Source organism: Eschscholzia californica, unplaced genomic scaffold, assembly GCF_041429995.1.
Source record: "Eschscholzia californica isolate CP2 unplaced genomic scaffold, dmEscCali1.0.p SCAF_1, whole genome shotgun sequence".
NCBI lineage: Eukaryota > Viridiplantae > Streptophyta > Magnoliopsida > Ranunculales > Papaveraceae > Eschscholzia > Eschscholzia californica.
The window spans coordinates 3,151,894-3,175,344 of record NW_028238198.1 but is presented as its reverse complement, the minus strand read 5'-3'; the positions used below and the strand labels follow the sequence as shown (position 1 = coordinate 3,175,344).

Here is a 23,451-nt window from a genome sequence, read left to right as displayed (position 1 = left end):
TAATAGCACAATCCTTTTTTTTTGCCCAAGTATATGGAACCGTATCTGTTCCATATGCGATGAACATCTCAAAATAAAACAAATGCAGCTGCAAAAAGTTTCCGATTATTGAAATGACAACCTCTTAAATCGAGTTTATATTTCCTGTACATATTCATAACTCGTAAGTAAAATCTCTTTCCCCGAGTTTCATTATTTTACAGATAATGGAAGCCATGAAATATTTAGCTGAAAATTCGGGAGTAAGATATTCAAACATAAAATGGAATATATTCTGAGGCCTCTGAGGTCTGTAAAATTCTGTCAGAATCGACCAACTGCAGAATAAAGCTTTTCGAAAAGCACATATATGAAATGTTAATCTGTTTGACAAGCAAAAATATTGTCTGCCTCGAGCCGTATGGAAATTAGTTTGAGTAACTCATTGCAGTCCGAAATCTGAATTCAGGTTTTCAATGGGGAAGAATCTCTCTACTTGGTGGCCGAACAAACCAAGTCTCGTTCATATCTCACGAACATGTTCGTTTCCGTGCTTTTTGTGGTCTCTTTCTGCATGATTATGGTGGTAGCTTGGTGTATAGTCATGTCGCTGTTTTTCATCCATCTGGTGATAGTTTGGGCTACCGCCCGCCTTTCTTTTCCGAGGGTTGCTTGTCTTTGGGGTATCAATCTGAGAGAGTTCACCTTCTTCGACGTTTGCTGCTTCATGGCTTAGTGCTGATTGGCCATCCTCGAGATCCTCGAGGTCTGGTTTATTTGAGGATTTGGTCCAGCTCTGCTTCTTCTCTTGCTTGATTTTGTGATCCTCAGCTGCTAACTCTACACCATCTTCTAATTCCCTTTCTATCAGATCATCATCATCAATTATGTTGGTTTTACGTGCAAGGTCACCACGAGATTTTCTTCGTTTCTCCACCGCTGCCTTCAACTTATCCTTGTCGATCTTTTTAATTGCATCCCGTGTTGATTGACCTAGAGGACCTTCCTTGCTCAAATTCCCGCCGCTCTTGTATTGAGTATCTCCTATTTTCCGATCTCCTGTCTCAGCTGTTCCATTTTTCCTATTATTAGTTCCTTCTTGATCTTTTGTGTATCTTGAGCTGCTTTTAACCTCCTCTCGATTTTCCCCTTCAGACAGTTGCTGGTCTTTTACCTCATCGTCCACTTTGTGGTATGTAACAGTACTTCTCATCTCTGTGCTTGCATTATCACTAGTTGGATTTTGGCTACTTTCCCCAATGTCGGAGTTTTTATCGTCGTAAGATTGGTCAGATGCTGTCCGATTCGTTGGAGGTATTGAAGCTCCAGACTTCGAGGTAGATGCTCCATTTGCTGAAACTGTTCCTTCATTTACGAGAGCTTTGGTAGGGACTCGATGACTAGCTCCACCATCAGTACTGCCTTCAATTTCACTACCTTGGGAAGGTGGCATTTGATTTCGCTCGTATAGTTCCAACATTTGATTGCTAACCTCTGCAAAAGAAAATCGAAGAAGAAAACATGACTTACTTGAATGTGCATAGAAAGATACAAGAAAATTTAACCTATACATCACTAATAGATGGAGAGAAGGTAAATGGGTTTGAGCAAGACAGTGAAAACTAATACGCATTCTTCTCCTCATCAGACCTTAACACCACCATGATCATTTGTTAATATAAACTCCCTAGGGTTAAAGTACGTCAAAGGTATTTCCTACCTCCATAGAACAATGTACGCTACTAACGGACACTATATACTTTCATAATGCACTTTCGAAAAGAGAAGAACACAAACCCTCCAGCTGGCGTGGGGTGACATCAAATTCTTGCCACCAGACCTTTTCTCCATCAGATGGTAGCTTTACTTTAAGAAATTTTGCTGCAAGAAAGATCGCACCAGCTGCAATATGATGGGGCTTAAACTGAAGGCAGAGCGATGTCCGAAGCCTGCATACCACTTTCCAGTGTCAGAAGAAAACGGAACAGAGAAGAAAACTTAATTTCCAAATTTCAGGGACATGAAACAACAGTTATGCTCTATCATACCCATCATTCACAAAATTCCATGCAACTTGTGCAAGGGCACTCTTTGCGACATTGAATTTCTTTATTGCTTCTACAAGGGGCTTATATGGATGATTCACATTAAAGTCGAAAGCAAGAGTGGCAAGTACAACCCTCTCTCCGAGTAAAATAAGCTCTTTCTGTCGTTCGTACACTTCCTACATGTAAGATTCCAGAAATGAATCAATGTGCACACTTAATACCAGACATAAAGAATCTCAAGGTACCAGACATAAAGCCAACTAATGTATTATTCACGAGGATTTTGTTCCAGAAAATGGATCTTCCAACAAAATATATAGTTTTTCTTATTCTAATAAGCAGAGTTATCCTAAACGTTTTAGAAAGAAATGTTCCTTTATTAGCAACAGAAGATATGGTTTATGGGAGAACAAGCAAATATTGAACTCCCTTTCTCACTCGTGTCTTTAGCAACACCATCAATGGACCATGTCCTCCGGTCTAAATGGCAGAGTACCTTCAATTTCTTATTGCTAATATGCCACCAACATTTTACAAGTAAAAGTGGAAGTCGCTAATTCTAATGCAGTTTTAGTGAACGGAGAAACCACCTCCAGTAGACAAGAGCCAGAATGAGGAGGTGGAGTAATAAGTTGGTAGAAAACACCATAAATGGTACCTTCTGCTTAATTCTCTGACCTGCAGCAGGATCCTTTTTATGAATTATCTCATAGGAAACAAGGATAACATCCTTCAATGGACGAGGAGTTTCTTCAACCTTCCCTGCAAGAAACATGCACACCGTTGCGACGGTCTGCACAAGAGTTACTGAATTTAAGCAATAAATATGATTGATCAAAATAGTAGTAGCAATAGTAGTCTGCACAAGGTCATAATTTAGTTCGTTGACATTGTTATACGCCAAAAGACACAAAGGTTTCCTCTTCTATGTCATGACTGACAATAATTAGAACTAACATAAATACGGATCACTTCTGCCATCTGAACCTGGAGGCATTTTGTTATAAATTAGGTTCAACATAGATTCAGGGACAAGAGAAGAGCACTCACCTTCGTTTCGTTCTTTGCATGAGATTGCCGGAGGAAAAAACGATGACAGTATATTATTGCAGTAGCTATGGTTACCTGGGGTCTGCATAATAAAAATCCATCAATTCACGCCTATCATAAAGTAAATAAACAAAATAAGTTTGTGCATATGTCAAAGGATTATAACATGAACTCTCACTCATTAATTTCTTTTGAAAGGTTGAATGAATAAATGAAAAGCAAGACCGTGTAGAGAGTCTTCCTCTCCTACACAGTCTGCAGGCAAAGTTGTTGCCACAGCATAACCTTAGCATTTAAAGTGAGACGTCTAAACTCCTTGCAGATTATTGTTAAGCAACAAAAGTGTTACAAAACTCCACTATTTGTTCTTAAAGGACGCTAAGTTAACTGAAAGAAGAAATGAATGAGCGAGAGAACTAGTGATAAGCAATAAATTATGTCCCACAAACTTACACTTTCAGTCTAATCCCCAAATCTTGTAGAAATGTACAGTACGACTTGCGTAGAAATGTCTCCTTCTTCAGGTCAATTCCATCTGCCCTAGATGGGGAGTCCTCCTCGATTCTTTTCCTGGATAGGTACCAACGGCCACCACCTTCCTCTGTGTTTTCCTGAGCAAAGTTGTATGGCCCACTTTCCCCGTTTCCACGTTGCGAAGGATCCCCAGATAAAAACCCGGCCATGTTTATCTATTTGCAAACAACTAAAGGTATGTCAATGTTTGCTAGAGAAGTCTTTCCGGTTGACAGAAGTATGAACATATCATAATCATCAAATAATTTATTGAAACATGGCCTGGAATTGTTAGTCTCATACTCTCATGAAGATTGAAAGATACCAGATCTCAAAGACATCAACTTATTATTAACATAGGAGAAGAAAAAACAAACTTGCATTTAGCGTAGATACACAGAATTTGAGATAAAAAGTGTTTGATAATTGATATGCATTTGTCATTAGGAATCTGAAAAAACAATATATGTGACATGAATCAGGAATGTAATTCCCCAGAAAGGTGAACGGCAGGCTGTAGATAACACGTAAAGTATTAGCTAAAATTTAACCGAACTGAAACTACAGCAAAATTATTACACTACGACGTTTAGACTCGGAAGTAAGCTGTAAACACGCAGACACTAATGTATGCTTAGATAAAATAATCATGTTTTCAATCAAATAATCATGCTTAGAACTGGAACTTCTAAACCAAATCATGGAACTCAATAAGACCAAGTTTCCAACATCTTAGCAGCTACCAGTGACACAATTTTCACTCTCCAATTTATGCAAGGAACAAAAGTAGAGATCTTTAAAGACAAAATACGAGCCAAGGGTATGAAGGAAGATGACAAAGAAGAAATCACTAGTTGAATTCCAAAGCTAGTACCTTATTTAGAGTAAGGCAGAATGACCCCACTATATCGTTCCAAATGTTAGAACTAAGGAAGAACCCAGCATAGAAATGAGATGTGAGACGTTACTTTAGGACCCCGAATACCAAATCAAGTGGCATCACTCTCAAAATATCGGACTAAAGATAAAACCCATAATGATATGCAAAACTGAAAGAACCTAAAATCAAACACCTTTGAGACCTAGCTTCATTCACGTATACCACCATCTACTGTGCTCACCTAAAGTTGGAGGCTCTTTGATCTTAAGAGACTAGAGGGTAACATCTCTCTACAAACACCTAATTCGTAGTCTCATACCAACCCTGCTCATAACTATTTATAAATTGAAAATTAAACTGCTCTCTGTAACCAGAGCGTGTTACGGAAATAACAGCAACCCGTAAGACAAAATTCCAGTTTATGATAATATTATAACTCCAATATCTTTTCGTACTAAGCATCAAAATATTCAAGCAAACAGAATATTAAAACAGCAAATGATTCATGGCATTGAATATAGATTTCCAAAAACCTAAAATTTCAGAATGAGATACAGAAGCCATAGAAAAACGTTTATAATTAATCTCTCCCGTGAAATCTGTTGTTGAGGGTTTACACGATTATCAAACCAAACGAATTTTTGATTATTCGACAATTAATATCTTACGAAGGATACGGTGAATCGGAAATCCTTTTCCTAGAATTACAAGAATAAAGGATGAGTAAGAACCAGCTTGTAGACTAGAGGATACTTTCTATATGATCTAATCCATATTTCAATTACCCATGGAAAAAAAATTATATTAATGATAACAAATTCAAAACTTTGTTAACTTCAGATGCCCTAGGAAAATAACTAGATTTCATCATTTGCATCGCCCAATGGCTCAAATAATTCAATTTAACTAGGGGTTTCAAGTAGAATTTAAAAACTCAACTAGGGTTTCCGTGATAACCCAAAAACAGTGGCGTAGAAAGAAGATCAACATATAGATAACAACGCGTGGAAGAAGAAACATTCGCTAACCTGATAGAGTAGGAATTAGATCCCCGATAGACTATTCTTTCCCCAAATTGAGACTGATAAACAATCTAAACCTTCAAGGAAGAACAGAACTTGAACTCGGTAGAAGAAGGGAGAACCTTATCAACGAAGAATCCAGATGGTGCTAGGGCAAAGCTAACTCGAAACCAGTAAATCGATTGTGCGCAAAAGTCGATGACAACCAGTCTCTTCCGCTCCAACTTCTAAACCCTAATTAGAAACCGCCACTAATACACTGCATGTCAGCTGCTTCATCAAATTTCTTCTCGAAGAAAAAAGATACAAGAGGAGAAACCCTAATCAATCGATGATTCTCCTTCTAAAAAGACTCAAGATCTTAGAATCATGACGGCCTAATAATATAGGACGATATTATGTGTCGCGCTGTACCTTAATACGGTGGATCGGTAGAATTTGGGGCAAATTCACGAATCCAAGTAATAATTTTTTGTGTGTTTGACAACTAATAAGAATTCTATCATTTAATAAACTCCAGAAATCTCTGGAGGTCCCAGGTTCGAATCCCAGAGAAGGTGGAATCTTTGGTTATTTAAATTGGGGTTATTAGGGTGTAAATAATGTTGTTGGGCTTTTAGGTCATGTCTTGTTGGGCTATAGGCCCGATTCTGTTAGTGTTTGAGTGGGCGGTTATCGAGCTTATCACATCTATGATGTATCAAGTGCCAAATGTAAGACATACGTAGATCATAGTCGACTTCCAAAAAAAAAAACATAGAGACCAAAGTCCTCAAACTTATTATTGTTCGTATCTTTAATAACTCAAATTCAATAGGGAAATGATAGAGTACCCAGCAATTTTGCCCATTAAATTGCCCAACTTTCCTTATTTAGAAATAAAAGCGGTCCCCACCGTAGTCAAACTTTGAAAAACTCTTGTCTTTTAGTGATTCCACATCAGCTGGGCAATTTAATGGGCTAAAAACTGGGCACTCTAGCATCTCCCAATTCAATAAACATGGATTCCGCCTCTTTGGAAATCGAATCTGGGACCTCCAGAGTTTTGGAGTTTATATCAACACTAACAACTACTTTGGCAACTAAGTGTTGATGGCTTGAAGTCTTATTGGAGAACTTGGGTTTCAGTACAATAATGGTGTGTTTGGATGGCAAATTCATGAATCCAGGTAATAATTTTTGGTGTGTTTGAAAACTAATAAGTATTCTATCATTTATTATTATTTGAGTATTTTTAAACGATTCTTTGAAAAAAAAAATATTGAAGAAACCTTGTTCTCGAAAACATCGTTTCGGTCGATGAACCTTCGTTTTCTTCATAATTTATTTTTCGAGACGTAAATAATTTTTTTTCAAAAATAGCTTTCTTGGAAAGCCGATTTTTCCTCGAAAACCCTTTTTTCCGAAATGATTTTTTTTCCAAAATTATTTTTTTCGGTAACCAAGATTTAATGAAACTTTTTCTTTCACGAAAATCATTTTTTTTTTAATCTAAAAACCTATTTTTCCTTGAAAAAATACTTTGAGAAAAACGGTCTTCATGAAGTAAAAAAAGTTTTCAGTAAATTTCAGTTATCTAATAAACGATTTTCGAGAAAAAAAGGTTTGGAGGAAAAAAAATCAAGAAAAAATATGTTTTCGGGAAAAAAAAGTTATTTGGAGAAGAATAGGTTTTCAGGAAAAAAAAAACAGTTTTTGGAAATAAAACGCTTTTCGGGAAAAAAACTGGGGAAAAAACGAATTTTGAAAAAAAAAATAATTTTAAAATAATTATTTTGTAGAAGCAAATGTTTTTTTTTGTTGCTTTTAAGTTTGAGATCTAGATTTATTAATCCAAAATCCTAAGGTGTAGGGTGGGATTTTAGTCCAATACAAATTTTAGAATTAGGAATCCTTAGGATTCGAGACTTATTAATCCAAAATCCTAGCAAATCTTATGGGGCAGGTTAGGATTTTAGTTCATACAAATTTCGGAATTATGAGTCCTAGAATTCTTGGTAGCCAAATAGACCAATGATTCTTGAGTCCTACCAAAACATACTTTTGATAGGAATCCTACTTAAGAATTCGGCAAGCAAACACACCATAAATCAACTGTCCGTGGTCTACTTCCTATTTTTCATCTTCACCACTACATTCGACTATTACCGACATTTCCGACCACAATCGCCGAACTCACTAAACACAACCACCATCAAATTTTCTCTTTCTCTCCCTCATTTCCTCCTCCTTTTTCTCTTTCTCTACTCCTCTGATTCTCTCTTCTAACTCTTTGGGTTCGCTGAAACCCTTGAGAAGGTATTTTGGCGAGAGGATTTAGTAAGTCTCGATCATCAAGGGTTTCTAGGTTTACCTTTGAGGAGCTTTCCACTAGAAACCACTTAGAATCAAAATTTTAAGTCGACATACGTTATTAGTGCATACACTTGTTATCTAAAAAAACGATAATAAAAATTAGCGTCATGCGACAAAACTTATCATCATAAAGGAGAAAGAAACTAAACGAGGACTCGGTCCTTATATTCGACAGGGGAAACCTCTCGTTCGTCAAATTTCACGAAGGAAATTCTATGTCTCTGTTAACAATGTGGCGGGTTCCTTTTGGCGACAAAGGGGAGGGTCCCCTTTTGCTGACGAGGACAACTTATGTTTTTCCAACTTCCTTTATTTATCTTCATCTTGATAAGTATGAGGGGAACTAGTTCGCTAGTAAGGCCCACAAACCACAACCACATTGCTAACCATCACCGAACAATAAATCCTAGGCCACCGTTTTGGGAAAAGCAGAAAAGTTTCCGAGGAAGAAGGTGGAAAACCAAAAAAATTCAAACCAAACGCACCTTATCTCTCTTCTCTCTCTCTTGTCCGGCCTGCCCTCTCTATCCGACCACCGCCGGTCGACCCTCTCTCTTTCTTCTCTCTTTCTCCCTCTCTCTCTCTCTCTCTCTCTCTCTCTCTCTCTTCTCTTCTCTCTCTTTTATCAGTCTCTCTTTATTCTCGGTCTCTCTTTATTCTCTCTCTTCTCTGTATCTCTCTTCTCACTCTCTCTAAGTTCTGGCGAAAGGAATGGTCCCTTCGCCTGGTTCTGGAGTCCAGATCCAAGACGAGCTTCGCCTGGTTCTACCAAACGAAGCTTCGTCTGGTTTTCCAGGCGAGGGTTACGGCGAAGGGGACTCCCCTTCGCCGAAACTATGAAAAAAAAAAGAGAGGAAAGAGACAGAGAACAAAGAGAGAGTAGATAAACGGAGAAGGATGAAGAGAGGGAAATAGATGACATAAGTTGTTATCGCCGCAAATAATGGCCGCCGGAATTGATGTTGGTGAGAAGGAAGATGATGGAAGAAGAAAATCAAAACATAAGAAGTGGATAGTGTTTGCAGAAAACACAAAAATTTTGTTTCCCCCAAAACTGTCTTCCCCAAGAAATATCTTTATTTCCCAGAAACATCGACCTAAATCCTAAATTGAACACGATAGAAGAAATAATAAATAAATAAATAAAAAGAAAAACAAAAATAATTAATAGTGAAGTTTCTATGTGAACTCGGAGACTTATAGACTCGACATGACATTTTACCTAAACTCAAGCCAGTAATAGTAAGTCGGGTAGGTAAATCTATCTTCACATGTCACGTGTCTATGGACTTGCTCGGGTGTCCACGATAGATATTGCGGTTTCAAGCTTTTGTCATCCCACATTTTCATATAATTTATCGCTGTAAAAAGAATATCAATTTACCGAATGTCATGTTTTTTTTCGATGAGAACGCGAATGTCATGTTTTTTTCGATGAGAACGCGAATGTCATGTTTTGAATTACCTAAAAAGATCTCGGAATACATGATATCCCTTCAAAGGGATGTTTGCTGGGACAAAGCTCTAAAACTATTTGCTTAAGATCTTTTTTTTTTTTTGTTGAGAATATTTGCTTAAGATCTTGGTCTGCTATGTCTAACACACAAACATAAAGTGGATATGGAATTTAAGGAGTTTTTTTTCAAGGAAAAAAAAAATGTCAAATTCATTTGTTTTAACAAGATCACTCAATCTTAACAAAAAAAAGATCACTCATTATCTTAACTTAATGGTAAAAATACTGTGGTTTGACTTAAATGAATTGGATTGCCTCATTTAGTACTTATCCTTGAAAAAGATTCCAATAAAATTCTTCTTATATTCGCCTACAGAATCATGTTATCTCTCCCTAGATCTCGCTCTCTCATCAGTCATCCCCCTCTCTCTCTTTGGCCTTATTTATTGGCGTGTGTCCTTCTGGTTTTCAACTTGTGCTACTTAAAAGTCAGCATTCTTCTTTTTGAAGTTTGGCAAATAAGCTCGAAAGTTGAAATAGAGAACAAAGTTGGATCAAGGGAAAGAATCTAAAACAAGGGTATCCATCAATTTCAATCCTTTCTATAAAAATTTCTTATAGTTGAATCCCCATTTCAACAAAGTAACTTTTTTTTTGCTAGTTCATTCTGAAGTTATTTGTTTGTTGTTGAATAGCCAGATCCTTTTGTTTTAAATATCACTTGTTTGAAACTAATAGCTGTTATTTTTAGGAAGGATCTGTTAAATTAACAGTAGTAAGTACCTAAATCAAGTAGGGTACAAACCTTTTTTGGGTTTTCTTCAAAACCTTGTTTTTTCATCTATAGAGATTGTTAAAGTTGATTAAAATTGTGGGTTGAATCAGTAAGTAGCATTCTTGAAAGTTAAAGACCTAAATGTGGCGAGTTCATGGTTTTGATAAATTGTGGATTAGAGAGAGATTTCAATCTTGAACTGTCATTGTAGCTTGTTTGGGTTTTGATTATTTGACACTCTTTTGATTAGTTTATGTTGATTCGAATTTCGAAGTTAATATTGGTGCAGGTGCTCTTTTCTTGATTTATCCTTGAAGTTTGATTCTTGAAACTTTTCAAATGATGATTTTATTTATTTATCTCTTGTTGGTATATTGTAGATTTCGATTATGGTGAGGGTTAATGGCATCATTCTATTCTTAATGGTACTTTGTCTTATAAGCATTGGAGATGCTGATAGGCCACATATAGATCAGCCTCTTTCTAAAATTGCTATTCATAAGGCGGCTGTTGGTCTCCATAATTCGGCTTTTATCAGAGCTTCTCCTTCAATTCTTGGAACAACGGTACTTTCGATTCTTGTAATTTACTGTTTCTTTCTGTTATGTATGTCCTCGGACAAATGTGTGGCTAGAAAGAATTGTTTCTTATCAGATAGTTGAGTTGGTTTTCGAGATTTATATGTATATCTTGCCTACCCATAATGAATTTCTTTAGGGATGATTGTTACTTTCCTCACATTTAATCAGTTTAAAGGATCAAAATTTTTTCAGTCTTTACGCGAAAATGCTGTATATGGGTCATCATCGTCGAAAAACTTGTAACATAGAGATTCAATTCGAGCACGACTTGATCATTCTTTTGTGATTGTACCAGGGAAAAACTTTTGAGTGGGTCACTGTTAAGTTTAGCTATCCAAATGCTTCAAACGATGATTGGATTGGAGTCTTTTCTCCAGCTAATTTCAGGTATCACTTCTACTTGCATGCCGAGACTTATTCGGTAACCATCACAAGTAAAAAGCCTACTTTTGTAAACCTAAAAAACCATACTTTCGTGGTCAGAAATTTCTAAGGCAGCTTGAACATTTCTTATGACCGAAGATTTGCCTTTTCTTTGGTTTCTTTTTCGCTTTATTCTGATAGATAAATTATCCTTGGTCCTAAATTTTCAGTTCCTCCACTTGTGCCGCCGAAAATACGAGAGTTGAGACTCCTCTACTGTGCACAGCCCCTATTAAGGTTTGTTGCTTTGCTTATAAACTACAATTTTTCCTTTCCTGCTCAGAAAATTATCTTTAATTTGGATGAGGATCTTATGAATGTTGTGGTTGAATTTTTTCCCTCTTTCTTCTAGTATCAATTTACAAATTACTCCACACCAGATTACAAGGAAAAGAGGTATGGGTCGCTGAAATTTCGACTAATCAACCAGAGAGGTGACTTCTCTTTTGCACTATTTTCAGGTGGCCTAACGCAGGCAAGTTCATTTAGACAAAGAATGTATCTTAAGTTCAAATACTGTTCATGATTCAAGAGAAATATTTCATTGTTGCTTATTGGCTTAAGAAGAACCTAATATCCTTTTCGTTCTTGAAATAACAGCCGAAGTTAATAGCAGTCTCAAATACAATAGCTTTTGCGAATCCTAAGGCACCAGTTTACCCACGTTTGGCCAATGGGAAGTCATGGAATGAAGTAAGTTAACTTCTCTTTCTATTTAACATAACCGAATCAGTTCTTGTCAGGCAAAAAGTTGATATGCTTATATCTTCGATAATGCTAACTTAATTGGCGTAAATAGTTCCATAGAAAGAGAACTTATTCGTGCTAAACTCTTTGATACTGCTCATGTTTAAGATAACTAGGTTTCAATAGTTTTTCCTCGTTGGCTGATAGACATACCTTTATCTTTTCGGATTTTAAATATATTCATATATACAACACAAGCAATTAAGATCTCTCTTACGTGTTCCCTTTAATACTTAGATGACTGTAACTTGGACAAGTGGGTATGGAATCAATGAAGCAGAGCCTTTTGTCGAATGGGGTCCAGTACACGGTGATAAACTGCGTACTCCGGCAGGAACATTAACTTTTAGTCGTAACGATATGTGTGGTGAGTGGTCCTTTGGCTTCTTTCTATACAAATTATGTATGGAATTGATTAAGTAGAGATATATCGACTAATGAAAAGATGTATTTATCTTTTATTATGTGTCTCCTGTGAATAGTTCGATTGAAGTCTTATTTGGTATTTTTTTTAATAAAGATTTGGCATTTCCTTCAATATACATATGTAGGTGCACCTGCAAGAACTGTCGGGTGGCGTGATCCGGGATTCATCCACACCAGTTTTCTGAAGGAGTTATGGCCTAATTCTATGTATGTTTAAGTTGCCAACTTTTGTTCGATTGATTCAGTTCTCAGTTATTTCACGATATTATTGCAGTTGAACACTTGAATGAAATCATGAATGATAAATCGAAAATTCAATTTGTACCCTGGAGGCCTGGAATATAATGACTAAAATATCGTACCTGAAAATTCTTACTTTTTTTTTTTATGTAGAAAGAAATCTAAGAAAAAGAGTAGAAACGAAGATCATTTAGATTTCATATCAAAGTGAAAACCCCTTAACATTGTACATTGTCAGATTTGAAGCATTTGATATTTTGTTAAATTTGCAGGTATTCCTACAAGTTGGGACACAGATTGTTCAATGGTACTTATGTATGGAGTGAGGAATATCAGTTTAGGGCATCTCCTTATCCTGGGCAGGACTCGCTACAACGTGTTGTCATTTTTGGTGATATGGGAAAGGTTAGAGCTTCATTTGCTAACTATAGAACTCCATTATGGCACTATAGAGATATCGTGCTTCAAACTTCAAAATGGTTCAATGTTGTCTAAATTTGAGATTTAAGAGCACTCTCTACCTCTCGCAATCTTAACTCGTATTAGTTATCTAAACTATCTGAAGGGGCTCCTCTTACATTGATTTGGATTGGTCATTTAGTCTATCTAAAAACCGATGTTCCTTTTTAGTGGGCCGTATTTGAAATTCGGATACTCAGATACTCGTGTCAGATACCATTTACTCACAGTATGTTAGATTTTGTGTACTTGGACACAATCGCACCACAACTATAAAAATCACTATAGGTTACTGTCTTTCATGTATTGAAATGTGATTTTGTCGATCACTTGACACGGCTTTTCTTGTGTAGCTGTCTACTTTTATTCTCCATTTTCTCTTTTTCCCAGGTTGATTTGTTATTTAGATGGTGTACTTAAAATTTTTCCAACATTTATTATCATCTACCAGTATTGACCGTATTCATATCCTTTATACATGTGTTTTCTGATAGTATTTTACTTTCGTTTAGGCCGAGGAAGATGGATCTAATGAATTCAATATGTACCAACCTGGGTCCCTTAATACCACTTATCAAATCGTTCGTGACTTGAAGAATATTGATTTTGTTATGCACAATGGAGATATATGCTATGCAAATGGTTACCTCTCACAATGGGACCAGTTTACTTCACAAGTTGCTCCAATTACCTCAACCGTGCCTTACATGATTACAAGGTTAATCTTCTTCTAATTCCTTACAAGAACTCTTGTAGTCTTGACTCTTCGACTCAACTCTAAAGTTTTTCTTTTCTCCTTTTTAAACTTTGCAGTGGAAACCACGAAAGGGATTGGCCTGGAACAGGCTCCTTTTACGGGAATATGGACTCCGGTGGTGAATGTGGTGTGCCGGCTCAAAATCTGTATTATGTTCCCGCTGAGAACAGAGCTAAGTTCTGGTATGGATTCCCTTTAAAAATCACAAATCTTGTTTCAGAATCTCAACTTTTTCGTGCGAATTAGACATTGAAAGTAGGAAACCAAAATCCCAAGAACCAACTGAAAACCGATTATGCTGGTTCCTTTCTACATTCTTGAATACAGAAATAGGAAAAAGTTCCATATTCGGCTAGTTCGATGACCCATTTAGAAGTGAAATGTTGATGTATTTGATATCGTTTGTTTTTAGTGACTTCAAACCGAGAAACTGTTCATATAATAGCTTTGGTTTTTTTCCCTCTAGGTATTCCACAGATTATGGCATGTTCCATTTCTGTATAGCTGACACAGAACAAGATTGGAGAGAGGGAACAGAGCAATATAAGTTCATCGAGCAATGTTTAGCATCTGTCGATCGACAAAAGCAACCATGGTTAATCTTCCTTGCACATCGAGTTCTTGGATATTCTTCTGGTAGCTTTTATGCCGAAGAAGGTTCATTTGAGGAACCAATGGGTAGAGAGAGTCTCCAAAAACTTTGGCAGAAGTACAAGGTCGATCTAGCCGTCTATGGTCATGTCCACAACTACGAAAGAACATGCCCCATATACGAGGTAATTCATTAACTTCATATTATGTTAAAGCTTATCTTACAACGTCAAATAAGCAATCCGATACATTGTTGTGGTTGACCAAGATAGACCCAATTTTGTGTGTGTGTGTGTGTGTGTGTGAGTGAGAGAGAGAGGGAGAGAGAGAGAGATTAGAACTTAGGAACACTACTTCGCAACACGACCACTAACATCGAGTCAACCAATCAACGAACCATGGTAGAACTGTAGAACCACTAGTTGGATAACATAGGCGATAGCACCGGGTCGACCAACCAGCCAACCATCGCTGGGAGTATAAACCAGTAGTGTGGTAACTCTGGCACTAGCGCCGAGTCAACTCACTCATATTTTTCTCTAAAGGTAGCCTGAGCGGCTAATTACTTCTCGATCTCAAGTTATTCCAACCATCATAGTGGCCTATATCAGCTACCCACTTACGATTTCGGGAAACAACTCATGATTACATTCTCCTTTTGCAGAATGTTTGTACATCTAGTGAGAAGACACACTACAAAGGACCTTTGAACGGAACCATTCATGTCGTTGCTGGCGGAGGAGGCTCAGCTCTTGCAGATTTCACCACTCTCCAAACAAAATGGAGTATCTTCAAAGATCGGGACTTCGGATTCATAAAACTCACAGCTTTCGATCATTCAAACCTTCTTTTCGAGTACAAGAAAAGCAGTGATGGAAATGTTTATGATTCTTTCACAATATCTAGAGATTACAGAGATATCTTGGCTTGCTCCATTGACAGTTGCCCAAGTATGACAATGGCTTCTTGATCTCAAATATCAGACTTCAGCTCATCGATAAACAACACCCGTCTCTATTTAGATTCTCTATTTAGACTTGTCATATACGAAAAAAATAGAATTTTGATTTGAATGTCTTAATTCTCGTATATAAACATGTGGAGAAAATACTTTAAGAGTATTCGCCGGCGGGCGCACGTTGGAGAGGAGTCAATAAATAGCTTCATTATTTTAATTTTCTCTTTATTTTATAATTAAACAAAAGATGTGCATCCACAAATTTGAGTATATTCTGATTTGGCCAAGTTTTAATGTGATATAATTAATAGTATATTTCTTTAACAACCATAAAAAAATATTAGTTTAAAATTTAATTGTTTATTTTTCTAGCCGTTGTTGATCTGGTGAACCTTAGTTCTTAATGATACCTGTGTATATTTTGCACACAAATACGATATTATGACAATTCATAATGTGGTGGTCTTATGTTACTGTTTGCGAGCCTTTGACATATAACCAGTGGAGTATATTACATCAAATGATTGCCTCGAGGTCGTTAGAACAAATACATTTTCAACAATTTCATTTATTTTAAAAGGCTCGTGACATCATAGACTAAAAAGATAAAAAAAAAACGTATAATCGCCATAAAATAACTGATTCGAAAATCACGAGAAACAACAAAAAGATACTGGTCTAGATTTTGATATAACTTCAAATGTAACCATTGCATTCACCTGCATGTGGTTCAACTTCAAACGTACAAATTATTAATCAAAATTTTCATTGGCAAACTTAAAATTATCAAAACCAAAAAGTGGAAAATGGGGTTCAAAATTTTTTTTTTTTTGGAAAAGTAGTAAGTAACATAATACCATTTAAAACTTCCAAAACTAAATTTTCCATTTATTTTCACCCAATAAATTAAAGAAAAAATAGAATAAAAATAAATACTCACAAAATAAATATCTTTATCCCATTTACATATTGCTTTTTTCTCAGTAGAGAGATAATAATAATGGAGTAAATGGGTGATTGGTAGACAGAGGTATCTATCTATCTAATCTCCTCTGGGGTTGTTGGTTTCTTCCCCTCATAATTTTCAAGAAGAAAAATCTCAACTTTCTCACATTTTAATCCCAGTAAGTAACCCTTTTTCATACCCTTTTTGCTTATTAGCCGCCCTTCTTCTTCTTCTTCTTCTTCTTCTTCTTCTTCTTCTTCTTATTCATTATCTGATTCTGATATTCGAGAATTTTTCAGGGTTTTGAAAGAAAGGTTTCTCCTTTTCATGGGGGTTTTGTAGTTGAAGTTGTTTCTCCATTTGGGTTGTTTTTAGATCTCTATATTTATCATTTTTGTAGACAAATTTTATTATTTCTGTTCCTTATAGGGTTTTGATTGGTTAAAGTTGCAGAAGAAATAAAGGTTGGTTTTTTACGAGTTTTTTTCTCATCGATTCTAGCCTTGGGGTTCCTCAGTATCTTGTTCTTCTTCTGGATTATTCTTTGATTCATCTTTTAGGGTTTCAGTTTTTATCATTCTTTGGTGTTCCATGGATATTCTTGAGCTTTCTGATTCTGATGTTTTGAGTTAGGGCATTGGTTATTATATTTCTCGACCAATTCTGAAAACTGTTTGATGAAATTAAAGGAATTTATGGCATCCTAGAAAGGTAGAATTTGTTAAGGAATCTGAATATTCCTCTCATAGATGAAAAGGATAGTCAGCTTCTTCTAGTAAGAAAAGTAGTTTTAGTGTAGTTTGGAAGGAGAAGTTTCAGAAATGACTCGATTAGGTGATTCGGAAGGAGCTTCTACTAGTGGATTTGACGATGAATTATTAGCGAATTATGGGAAGCTTGAAGGTTACAATTTACTCTCTTTATCGAGTTTACCTCCGGGGATCTATGGGAAAAGAAATAATCAAGAAAATGGGAGCAAATTCAAGTATAAGAGTGAGTTGGGTGATGAATCTGGCAATAGCTTACCTCAATTTTGTCGAAGAGATATGGGTTCTTTAAAGACATCGAAGAGAAATGGTAGTAGCTCACTAAGAAGCAGAAGTGCTCGTGCATTCTCGATTAAGCCTGTAAATTCATTAGAGAGTTGTCTAATAGCTCAAATGTATAAAGAACGTATTGAAATGGACGAATATGTGTTTAGTGCACATCCTTCTCCTGTTAGAGAACGCACTATGAGGCCATTGATCGTGACTGATGGGAATCAAGTAACTAGTAGAGCAAGCTGTGATTCTTATAGCTTGCAGTTAAAGAGTGGAGAAAGTAAGTTTCAGAAGGACAATGAATTCTACTCAGATGGGAAGGAGATGGTTTTGGGGGTTCCATCTCTTCCGGAGGTCGGTCCTGTGGAGAGGAAACAAAAGAGAGGGAAGGGTCGAGTCGGAAGATTAAGCTGTTCAAAGACAAAATCGACGTGCAAAAATGTCATCTCACAAGGTAGTAATGTTGTACCACACTTCTACCTTATTTATTGGCGTTTCTCTTGCAAGTATGGTTTGAATTAGAGTTAGGAAAATCATGATTTGTGCTTGCAGCAAGCAATTAATTTTCAAACACATATTTGGACTAGTTTAATTCCTCTCCTTCGAGTTGTTTATCACTTTCTGTTTATGTTCATAGGATATGTATTACACAACATGACCATGTATGATGTCGATGAGGTTAAACAACACGATTCATTTTATTTTTCAAAAAAAAAGAGAACGTATTTCATTTTACTTTTCTAAAAGGAATCTATTATTTACTTAAAGCACTAGGATAATATATTTCCTTTTTAAAGGTTGAATAAATTATATTGAAAGGAAGTAAGCTAAGCAGTAAGAAGCATAAAAAATGCAAAAAATTAGATAACACAAAACGTATAATCAGTCGAAAGACTTCAGTATGTTTCACCCGTCTCGAGATTTGATCCGACATTGAGCGGCCCAGATGTCGGTGTGGTGGGTGGTGGGCCTATATCCAATGTTCGGAGTCTGTGGTATGTGGCCTGCTGTCCACTGTAGCTTTTCGTAGCTGCCAAACAATATATATGGTTTATATTCGATTCTGTGAACTACTATTTTGTATGACAAATCCTTTAATGTTTTCAAATCTGTCCAATAATATATCACAGAGTCTGATCTGCTACTTTATTTTTGGTAACAGTAATGCCTTTATCATCTTCCTTATCACTCTCTAAAATTGTCACTCTTTCAGTTTCATCAAGTTCAGCCGATGGAATGTTTCTATTCTGTCTTGGAATTTCTGTTGGGGTGATTTTGACCCTCACTTCGAATAGGAAAGAAGTAGATAAGTTAAATGGGTTGTTGAAGCAGACAGAGAACTTGGTACAAGATTTACAGGAGGAGCTTGAGATGAAAGATTCAATGACAGTGAAGGAGTTACCTAACGAGGATTACGACTCCGAAAAGACTAAAGATAATTCATTTCACAATAGTGCTCCGACTACGTTTAGTTCGGAATTCTCGTCCTTAAATTATGATGTTAAAAGGCTAGAGACTAAGAAACCAGAGCCAGAGGAAGACTCTGAATTTATGAGCAAAATTGAAGCAGAGCTTGAAGCTGAATTAGAAAGGTTGGAAATGAACATGCAGGCATCTAGTTTGGATGGAAGATTGTCTGGTAACGATGAGGTAAGCTCGTTATTTAAACCATGTCATGAACTAGATTTGAAAATAAATGCATCTCACTCTATTATTTAAACCATGTCTTTGTTAGTCAAGAAACAGATTTCTTGATATTTCATTTATTGTCTCAGGATAAGCATTTTGTGTTTCTTGTCTGGGTCATTATGGTTTGATAACTTGACTCGCTTTCGCAAATCGGAACTTGTGTTTATTCCATTTAGGATATAGTTTAGAAGCCATGTTTGAAAAGAAAATCCAATCCATATTCAGGACAAGGGTTCTGTAAACTCTGATTAGCTTGTATTCTATGGTTTAGCGACTTTATTGTTCACTCAGCCGTTCATTGTAGTTACTGGGTTAAATGGGATTTTACAACCATACCCTTTTCTCATACCTATAAAATCATTGTGATAGTTTTGTCCATCATAGGAAAGCCAAAGGTGTACAGCCCCACCAGTAAAATATTAATACAGCACACCAACTTCTCAGGATTCCTGAACTTGTTAGTTGTCATGGATTTGTCTTTTTTTTTTCTTGGTTGAAGCCTGAGAATTGAGAATCTAATAGTTTGTTTATGTGGTTGCAGCTTGATCCAGATCTCGTCGGAAACATCGTTCAGGGTGAGCTTAGAGCCAACATGATAAAAGGAGGTGTTCGTCTCCTCTCAGGATCAGACGAAGATACAAGTGGAACCTCGACTACTCGAACAGAAAATATGAACCGTCCAGTTTCACCCCGCGAACTAAGCTTGAGATTACATGAAGTAATTCAATCAAGACTAGAAGAAAGAGTTCTGGAACTTGAATGTGAACTTGAGAATAGCCAGAAGAGACTGAATTTGGCTGAATCTAAGCAGACTAACTCTAGGAAGAATTTCTCAAACAGCAAAATAGGATCTTCATCCCAAGATAGCATGACTATGGAGGAAAGAAATCCTGTGGTAAGACCGTTGTTTCTGGATCTAGGCGGGGATTCTCTTGATGCATATAACGAGGTTTACGACGAGTTCACTAAGGTTCCTGGTACCGAGGAAGATGAAGTTTTCACTCCATTAAAGATTCATAACAGTGTTAGCAGTAATGTCACAGATAAAGAGAAATTACACCCGTTAGGGCGAAATATCATTTCAAGTGCAAACAGAGATGATATTGAAGAAAATATATCGACTTCGATCCATGTTAAAATGATGGAAGAGAGGGATCGGAAGTTGCTCCTTGAGAAGATGAGGGCATGGGAAAGATTTTCAAGCAGTAGAGGATCGAACGAGGTTGATGAGTTTCAAGAAGAAAATGGAGACGATGAAGAACCAGAGGAGGAAGAAAAAGAAGATGATGAAGATGAAATAGGAAGGTTATTGATAAAACAGATAGTTGAGAAAACCAGACAAGGTTCTCCTGTGGTTTTGAATGCTCAAAAATTGCTTTTTTCTTTGGATGATAGGCTATAGTGAGAGAATGAACATTTTCTATGAGGTGTATAAACTTTATATTATATGAACAAAAATCAAATCAGTTATTACTCTTTCTATATGTATTAAGTTTTAGCTGATGTGTTTGTTTCTTATTGTCTGAATCTGACTCATCAACATTTTTGTGTTATCCTTATTACAATAGAATTGACATGATCTTCTCATAAGATTAAGCATAAAAATGAGATTGGATTCATTACATCTATACTAATTATGAAACCACTCATTTCAACAAAAAAAAAAAATTATGAAACCACTCGAAGACGTTAAAATTGGGGATTGCCCCATAAACATAGTACAACAAGGTAAGGTTACCAGCCTTCAACGCTATCTCCCTTTGCTTACTCGCCTTTAAGGGTTGGCTCATTAGACTTATTCGATAAGGGTTGGCTCGTTGGACAAGATTGTGTTCTCCAGTAGGGCAACGGTTGTCCACTGCTCTTCGACCAGACAACATCTAAGAGAACTACTCCGATATTGTATCTCTTCGGCTAGTAAAAGAATGGATTGGGTTTCAGTTGAAGAAGATCGCAAAATAACATTTCGATTATGGCTATTAGAAACAACGTATACTAAGTGGAAGATGCAAACTTCTGAACCGAAGATTTATTTCCACTTTTGTGAAATTTAGAGAAATGAGTACACTTTCAAGAAAAACATTTTGCTGTAAATTAACAGTACTGGCCCTGACTTTCGGGGGGGCCTTAGGCGAACATATTGACGGGGGTCGAAAAAATATACAATTTGACATTTTTTGTTATAAAATTTATGGTTATTAAATTTATACATGAAACAAATACTACTTAAATACCGCTCTTCTTGCATTTTTCGATGCAAAATCACTAATCGGATTTGTGTAGTCAATATTCTCAGTTAATTCATGTTCAATAGATAACAAAGCTAATTCATTTACTCTTTCTTGAGACATGGTAGATCGCAAGTAAGACTTTATTAACTTCAACTTTGAAAAACTTCTCTCAGAAGAAGCCACAATAATCGGAATGGTCAAAAGAATTCTTTAAGCGATTCACGCATTCGGACACCCTTCCATCAATTTCAAATACTCTAACACTTCAATTGGTCTTTTAACATTGTCTGACAAAACCCTCTTTAAAACTTTCTGTTCAGAATACAAATCATCTTCATCAATGTCGGCATGTTGTTCATCCTTATGAATGCTTTCTAAATTGGTGCAACAAACCTTTAAACTCTCATTGTCTAACATCTTTAAATCAAATAAAATCAAAAAATGTTTGCATATACTTGAAACTGTTCAAACCTAATTTTAATAGAGGAAATAGCTTGATCAACAATGTGCAAAAAGTAGTTGACTCGAAATAATTTTTCAGGTGTAAATGTGTGATAAACCCTTGTAGAGATTCTAGATAATGAAGTTGAAATGTGAGATTGAAGATTGAACATAAATTAGAGAAAAAACTAAATTATAAGAATATGTATTTAATTGAAGATCTGATGTGTCTTTTAGGATTCCATGAGTAGTTAATTAAATGTTATGACTTTTTTTTCGTTTGAGTAAACTTTGTTATTTGGTAGCCACATTTTTTCTTTTAGTGTATATTCTGAAGGAAAAAAATTAGTAAGTTGGAGGAGTCCGACCCTTGAGCTTTGGTTCATGAATCAACTATTCTACCAACTCTATTATCCAAACAAATTTGATATATAAGTGCATAAAGTAATACATATAACAATACTATCAATATATATATATATAATGTTTCTTAAACTGGGGACCCTTTAAATTTGGGAGCCTACCGGGCCTACACTCACAAATTATCCCTATGACTTGTCGGATTGAGGAAGCACCTTTAACACTTACAGGAGCGCCTTTAAAACTTACCTATAACCAATAAGCCCACAAGTTTATCGCACGTGCAAAGAGTAACAAGCGTGGGAAAACGGCCAGAAAGTATCTAGTTAGGGTTTACACTTCCTAGGTTTCGTCTATAAGTACCAAACAGAACCTACCAAGGAAGACCATTCTGAACTTGGGGCTTTCATCATCAAGCGGCAGTCTTATCATGCTTTCAAGATCTGGGTTTTTCAAATTTTTAGGGTTATTCTCATTTCTTTGAGTTTTTCTATCTTTTCTTACTGTTTGATTTGATTTTCTCATCCCCATTGTTTCTCTACAAGTTTTTCTTTATAGTTAGGTTGATGATGTTGGTTAATAAGAGGAAATTAGTGAGCTTTTTATGTAGATCAACCAACATTTTAAAACAGAGGAAAATTTTAGTTAAATTTAGATTTGATGTTTAGAATGGGTATATATTATATAATTATTGAATCTCCCAATGATTGAACAATACAAATTAATAAGTTTCAGCCTTGTCTGAAATTATGGTGTTGATAACCTAGTATTTTTCTGAGGGATATTTTCTTATTCATGGCTTAATTTTAATCTAACAAGTAATTATGTAAAACGAATCTTAGAATTTGGCTCTAGAGTTCAGTTTGTAAGAAATGGTGGTGGGGGTGGGTAATAAGGAGGTTTCTCAGTGATGTCAAAAATTGATGACGAGTCTGATAATCCATTCAAAACCTTGATGAGAATGAGGCATTTGTCTGAGAGAAACCCTCTAACCCCCATTTCCAATTCTTCTTTTTTCTTTTTGGTTTTAATTTTTAGTTTTTGCTGGTAATTAAAGTTGAATTTCTCAACACTTTTAGATGCAAAATTATTATTTTTCTTTTAGCAAATTGATTCTGTGGTTAAACCATCTTGGTCTAATTGAGTTGAAATTCAATTCCAACTGATATATGAATTCAGGATTTTCATCCTTCTAAAAAATTAGCCCTTGGCATCATACTTGGAAATTTTCTCTTTCTTAGTAAGAACATGAATAAGAAGCAGATTTATTGGCAAGCTTATTTGTGCACCAAAGAAAAAAGTAATCACTTGAGAATATGACAAAATGTACCACTGGTAACAGTTTGTTATGGAATAGGTCTTACCCTTTGCCCAAATAGAGAGTTGAAAGGGAAGAAAAAGAAAGAAAGAGCCAAGGACAAGAAAAAGGAGTAAGTTTTTTGACATAGGTCGACAGTCTTTTTTTTTTTTTTACCTCCGATGAA

The 23,451-nt window shown here is 36.0% G+C and overlaps 3 protein-coding genes and 1 non-coding gene across 6 annotated transcripts; 3 read left to right on the top strand and 1 right to left on the bottom strand.

Moving 5' to 3' along the window:
• Nucleotides 1-89: 89 nt before the first annotated feature.
• LOC147563270 (cyclin-T1-3-like) lies at nt 90-6,079 on the bottom strand. Of its 2 annotated transcripts, none has more exons than XM_086636006.1 (7): nt 5,499-6,079; nt 3,531-3,766; nt 3,078-3,159; nt 2,686-2,820; nt 2,028-2,203; nt 1,777-1,928; nt 90-1,473 (listed from the first exon to the last, which is right to left on the bottom strand). In XM_086636006.1, the coding sequence occupies exons 2-7, from the start codon at nt 3,758-3,760 to the stop codon at nt 503-505; spliced, it is 1,746 nt and encodes a 581-aa protein (XP_086492132.1). In that variant the 5' UTR covers nt 3,761-3,766; nt 5,499-6,079; the 3' UTR covers nt 90-502. The 2 variants fall into 2 exon arrangements, with proteins under 2 accessions (XP_086492132.1, XP_086492137.1); XM_086636011.1 differs by having other exon boundaries at nt 3,531-3,780; nt 5,499-5,939.
• Nucleotides 6,080-9,345: 3,266 nt separating this feature from the next.
• On the top strand, nt 9,346-15,423 carry LOC147563269 (putative inactive purple acid phosphatase 1). 2 transcript variants are annotated; one of them, XM_086635988.1, is made up of 13 exons: nt 9,346-9,882; nt 10,459-10,644; nt 10,955-11,046; nt 11,253-11,319; nt 11,435-11,557; nt 11,683-11,775; nt 12,067-12,196; nt 12,381-12,462; nt 12,768-12,900; nt 13,467-13,672; nt 13,768-13,893; nt 14,178-14,487; nt 14,967-15,423. In XM_086635988.1, the coding sequence occupies exons 2-13, from the start codon at nt 10,468-10,470 to the stop codon at nt 15,270-15,272; spliced, it is 1,845 nt and encodes a 614-aa protein (XP_086492114.1). In that variant the 5' UTR covers nt 9,346-9,882; nt 10,459-10,467; the 3' UTR covers nt 15,273-15,423. The 2 variants fall into 2 exon arrangements, with proteins under 2 accessions (XP_086492114.1, XP_086492120.1); XM_086635994.1 differs by having other exon boundaries at nt 9,420-10,224.
• Nucleotides 15,424-15,977: 554 nt separating this feature from the next.
• On the top strand, nt 15,978-20,417 carry LOC147563268 (uncharacterized). Its single transcript, XM_086635981.1, has 3 exons — nt 15,978-17,700; nt 18,460-18,896; nt 19,477-20,417. The coding sequence occupies exons 1-3, from the start codon at nt 17,028-17,030 to the stop codon at nt 20,335-20,337; spliced, it is 1,971 nt and encodes a 656-aa protein (XP_086492107.1). The 5' UTR covers nt 15,978-17,027; the 3' UTR covers nt 20,338-20,417.
• A 2,452-nt stretch (nt 20,418-22,869) lies between these two features.
• On the top strand, nt 22,870-22,950 carry LOC147563267 (small nucleolar RNA SNOR75). The gene has a single exon (XR_015231672.1). It is a non-coding gene; the product is annotated as a small nucleolar RNA SNOR75 (small nucleolar RNA).
• Nucleotides 22,951-23,451: the final 501 nt, after the last annotated feature.

Bases quoted from the DNA above. Each gene is read 5' to 3' on its own strand.
- LOC147563270 (XM_086636006.1), bottom strand. From the start codon at position 3,760: ATGGCCGGGTTTTTATCTGGGGATCCTTCGCAACGTGGAAACGGGGAA. The intron at 2,204-2,685 runs GTACCATTTATG...TCTTACATGTAG, and splicing joins GTCAGAGAATTAAGCAGAAG to GAAGTGTACGAACGACAGAA. The intron at 1,929-2,027 runs GTATGATAGAGC...AGTGGTATGCAG, and splicing joins TGGAATTTTGTGAATGATGG to GCTTCGGACATCGCTCTGCC.
- LOC147563269 (XM_086635988.1), top strand. From the start codon at position 10,468: ATGGTGAGGGTTAATGGCATCATTCTATTCTTAATGGTACTTTGTCTT. The intron at 10,645-10,954 runs GTACTTTCGATT...TGATTGTACCAG, and splicing joins CTTCAATTCTTGGAACAACG to GGAAAAACTTTTGAGTGGGT. The intron at 11,776-12,066 runs GTAAGTTAACTT...TTTAATACTTAG, and splicing joins ATGGGAAGTCATGGAATGAA to ATGACTGTAACTTGGACAAG.
- LOC147563268 (XM_086635981.1), top strand. From the start codon at position 17,028: ATGACTCGATTAGGTGATTCGGAAGGAGCTTCTACTAGTGGATTTGAC. The intron at 17,701-18,459 runs GTAGTAATGTTG...TCACTCTTTCAG, and splicing joins CAAAAATGTCATCTCACAAG to TTTCATCAAGTTCAGCCGAT. The intron at 18,897-19,476 runs GTAAGCTCGTTA...ATGTGGTTGCAG, and splicing joins GATTGTCTGGTAACGATGAG to CTTGATCCAGATCTCGTCGG.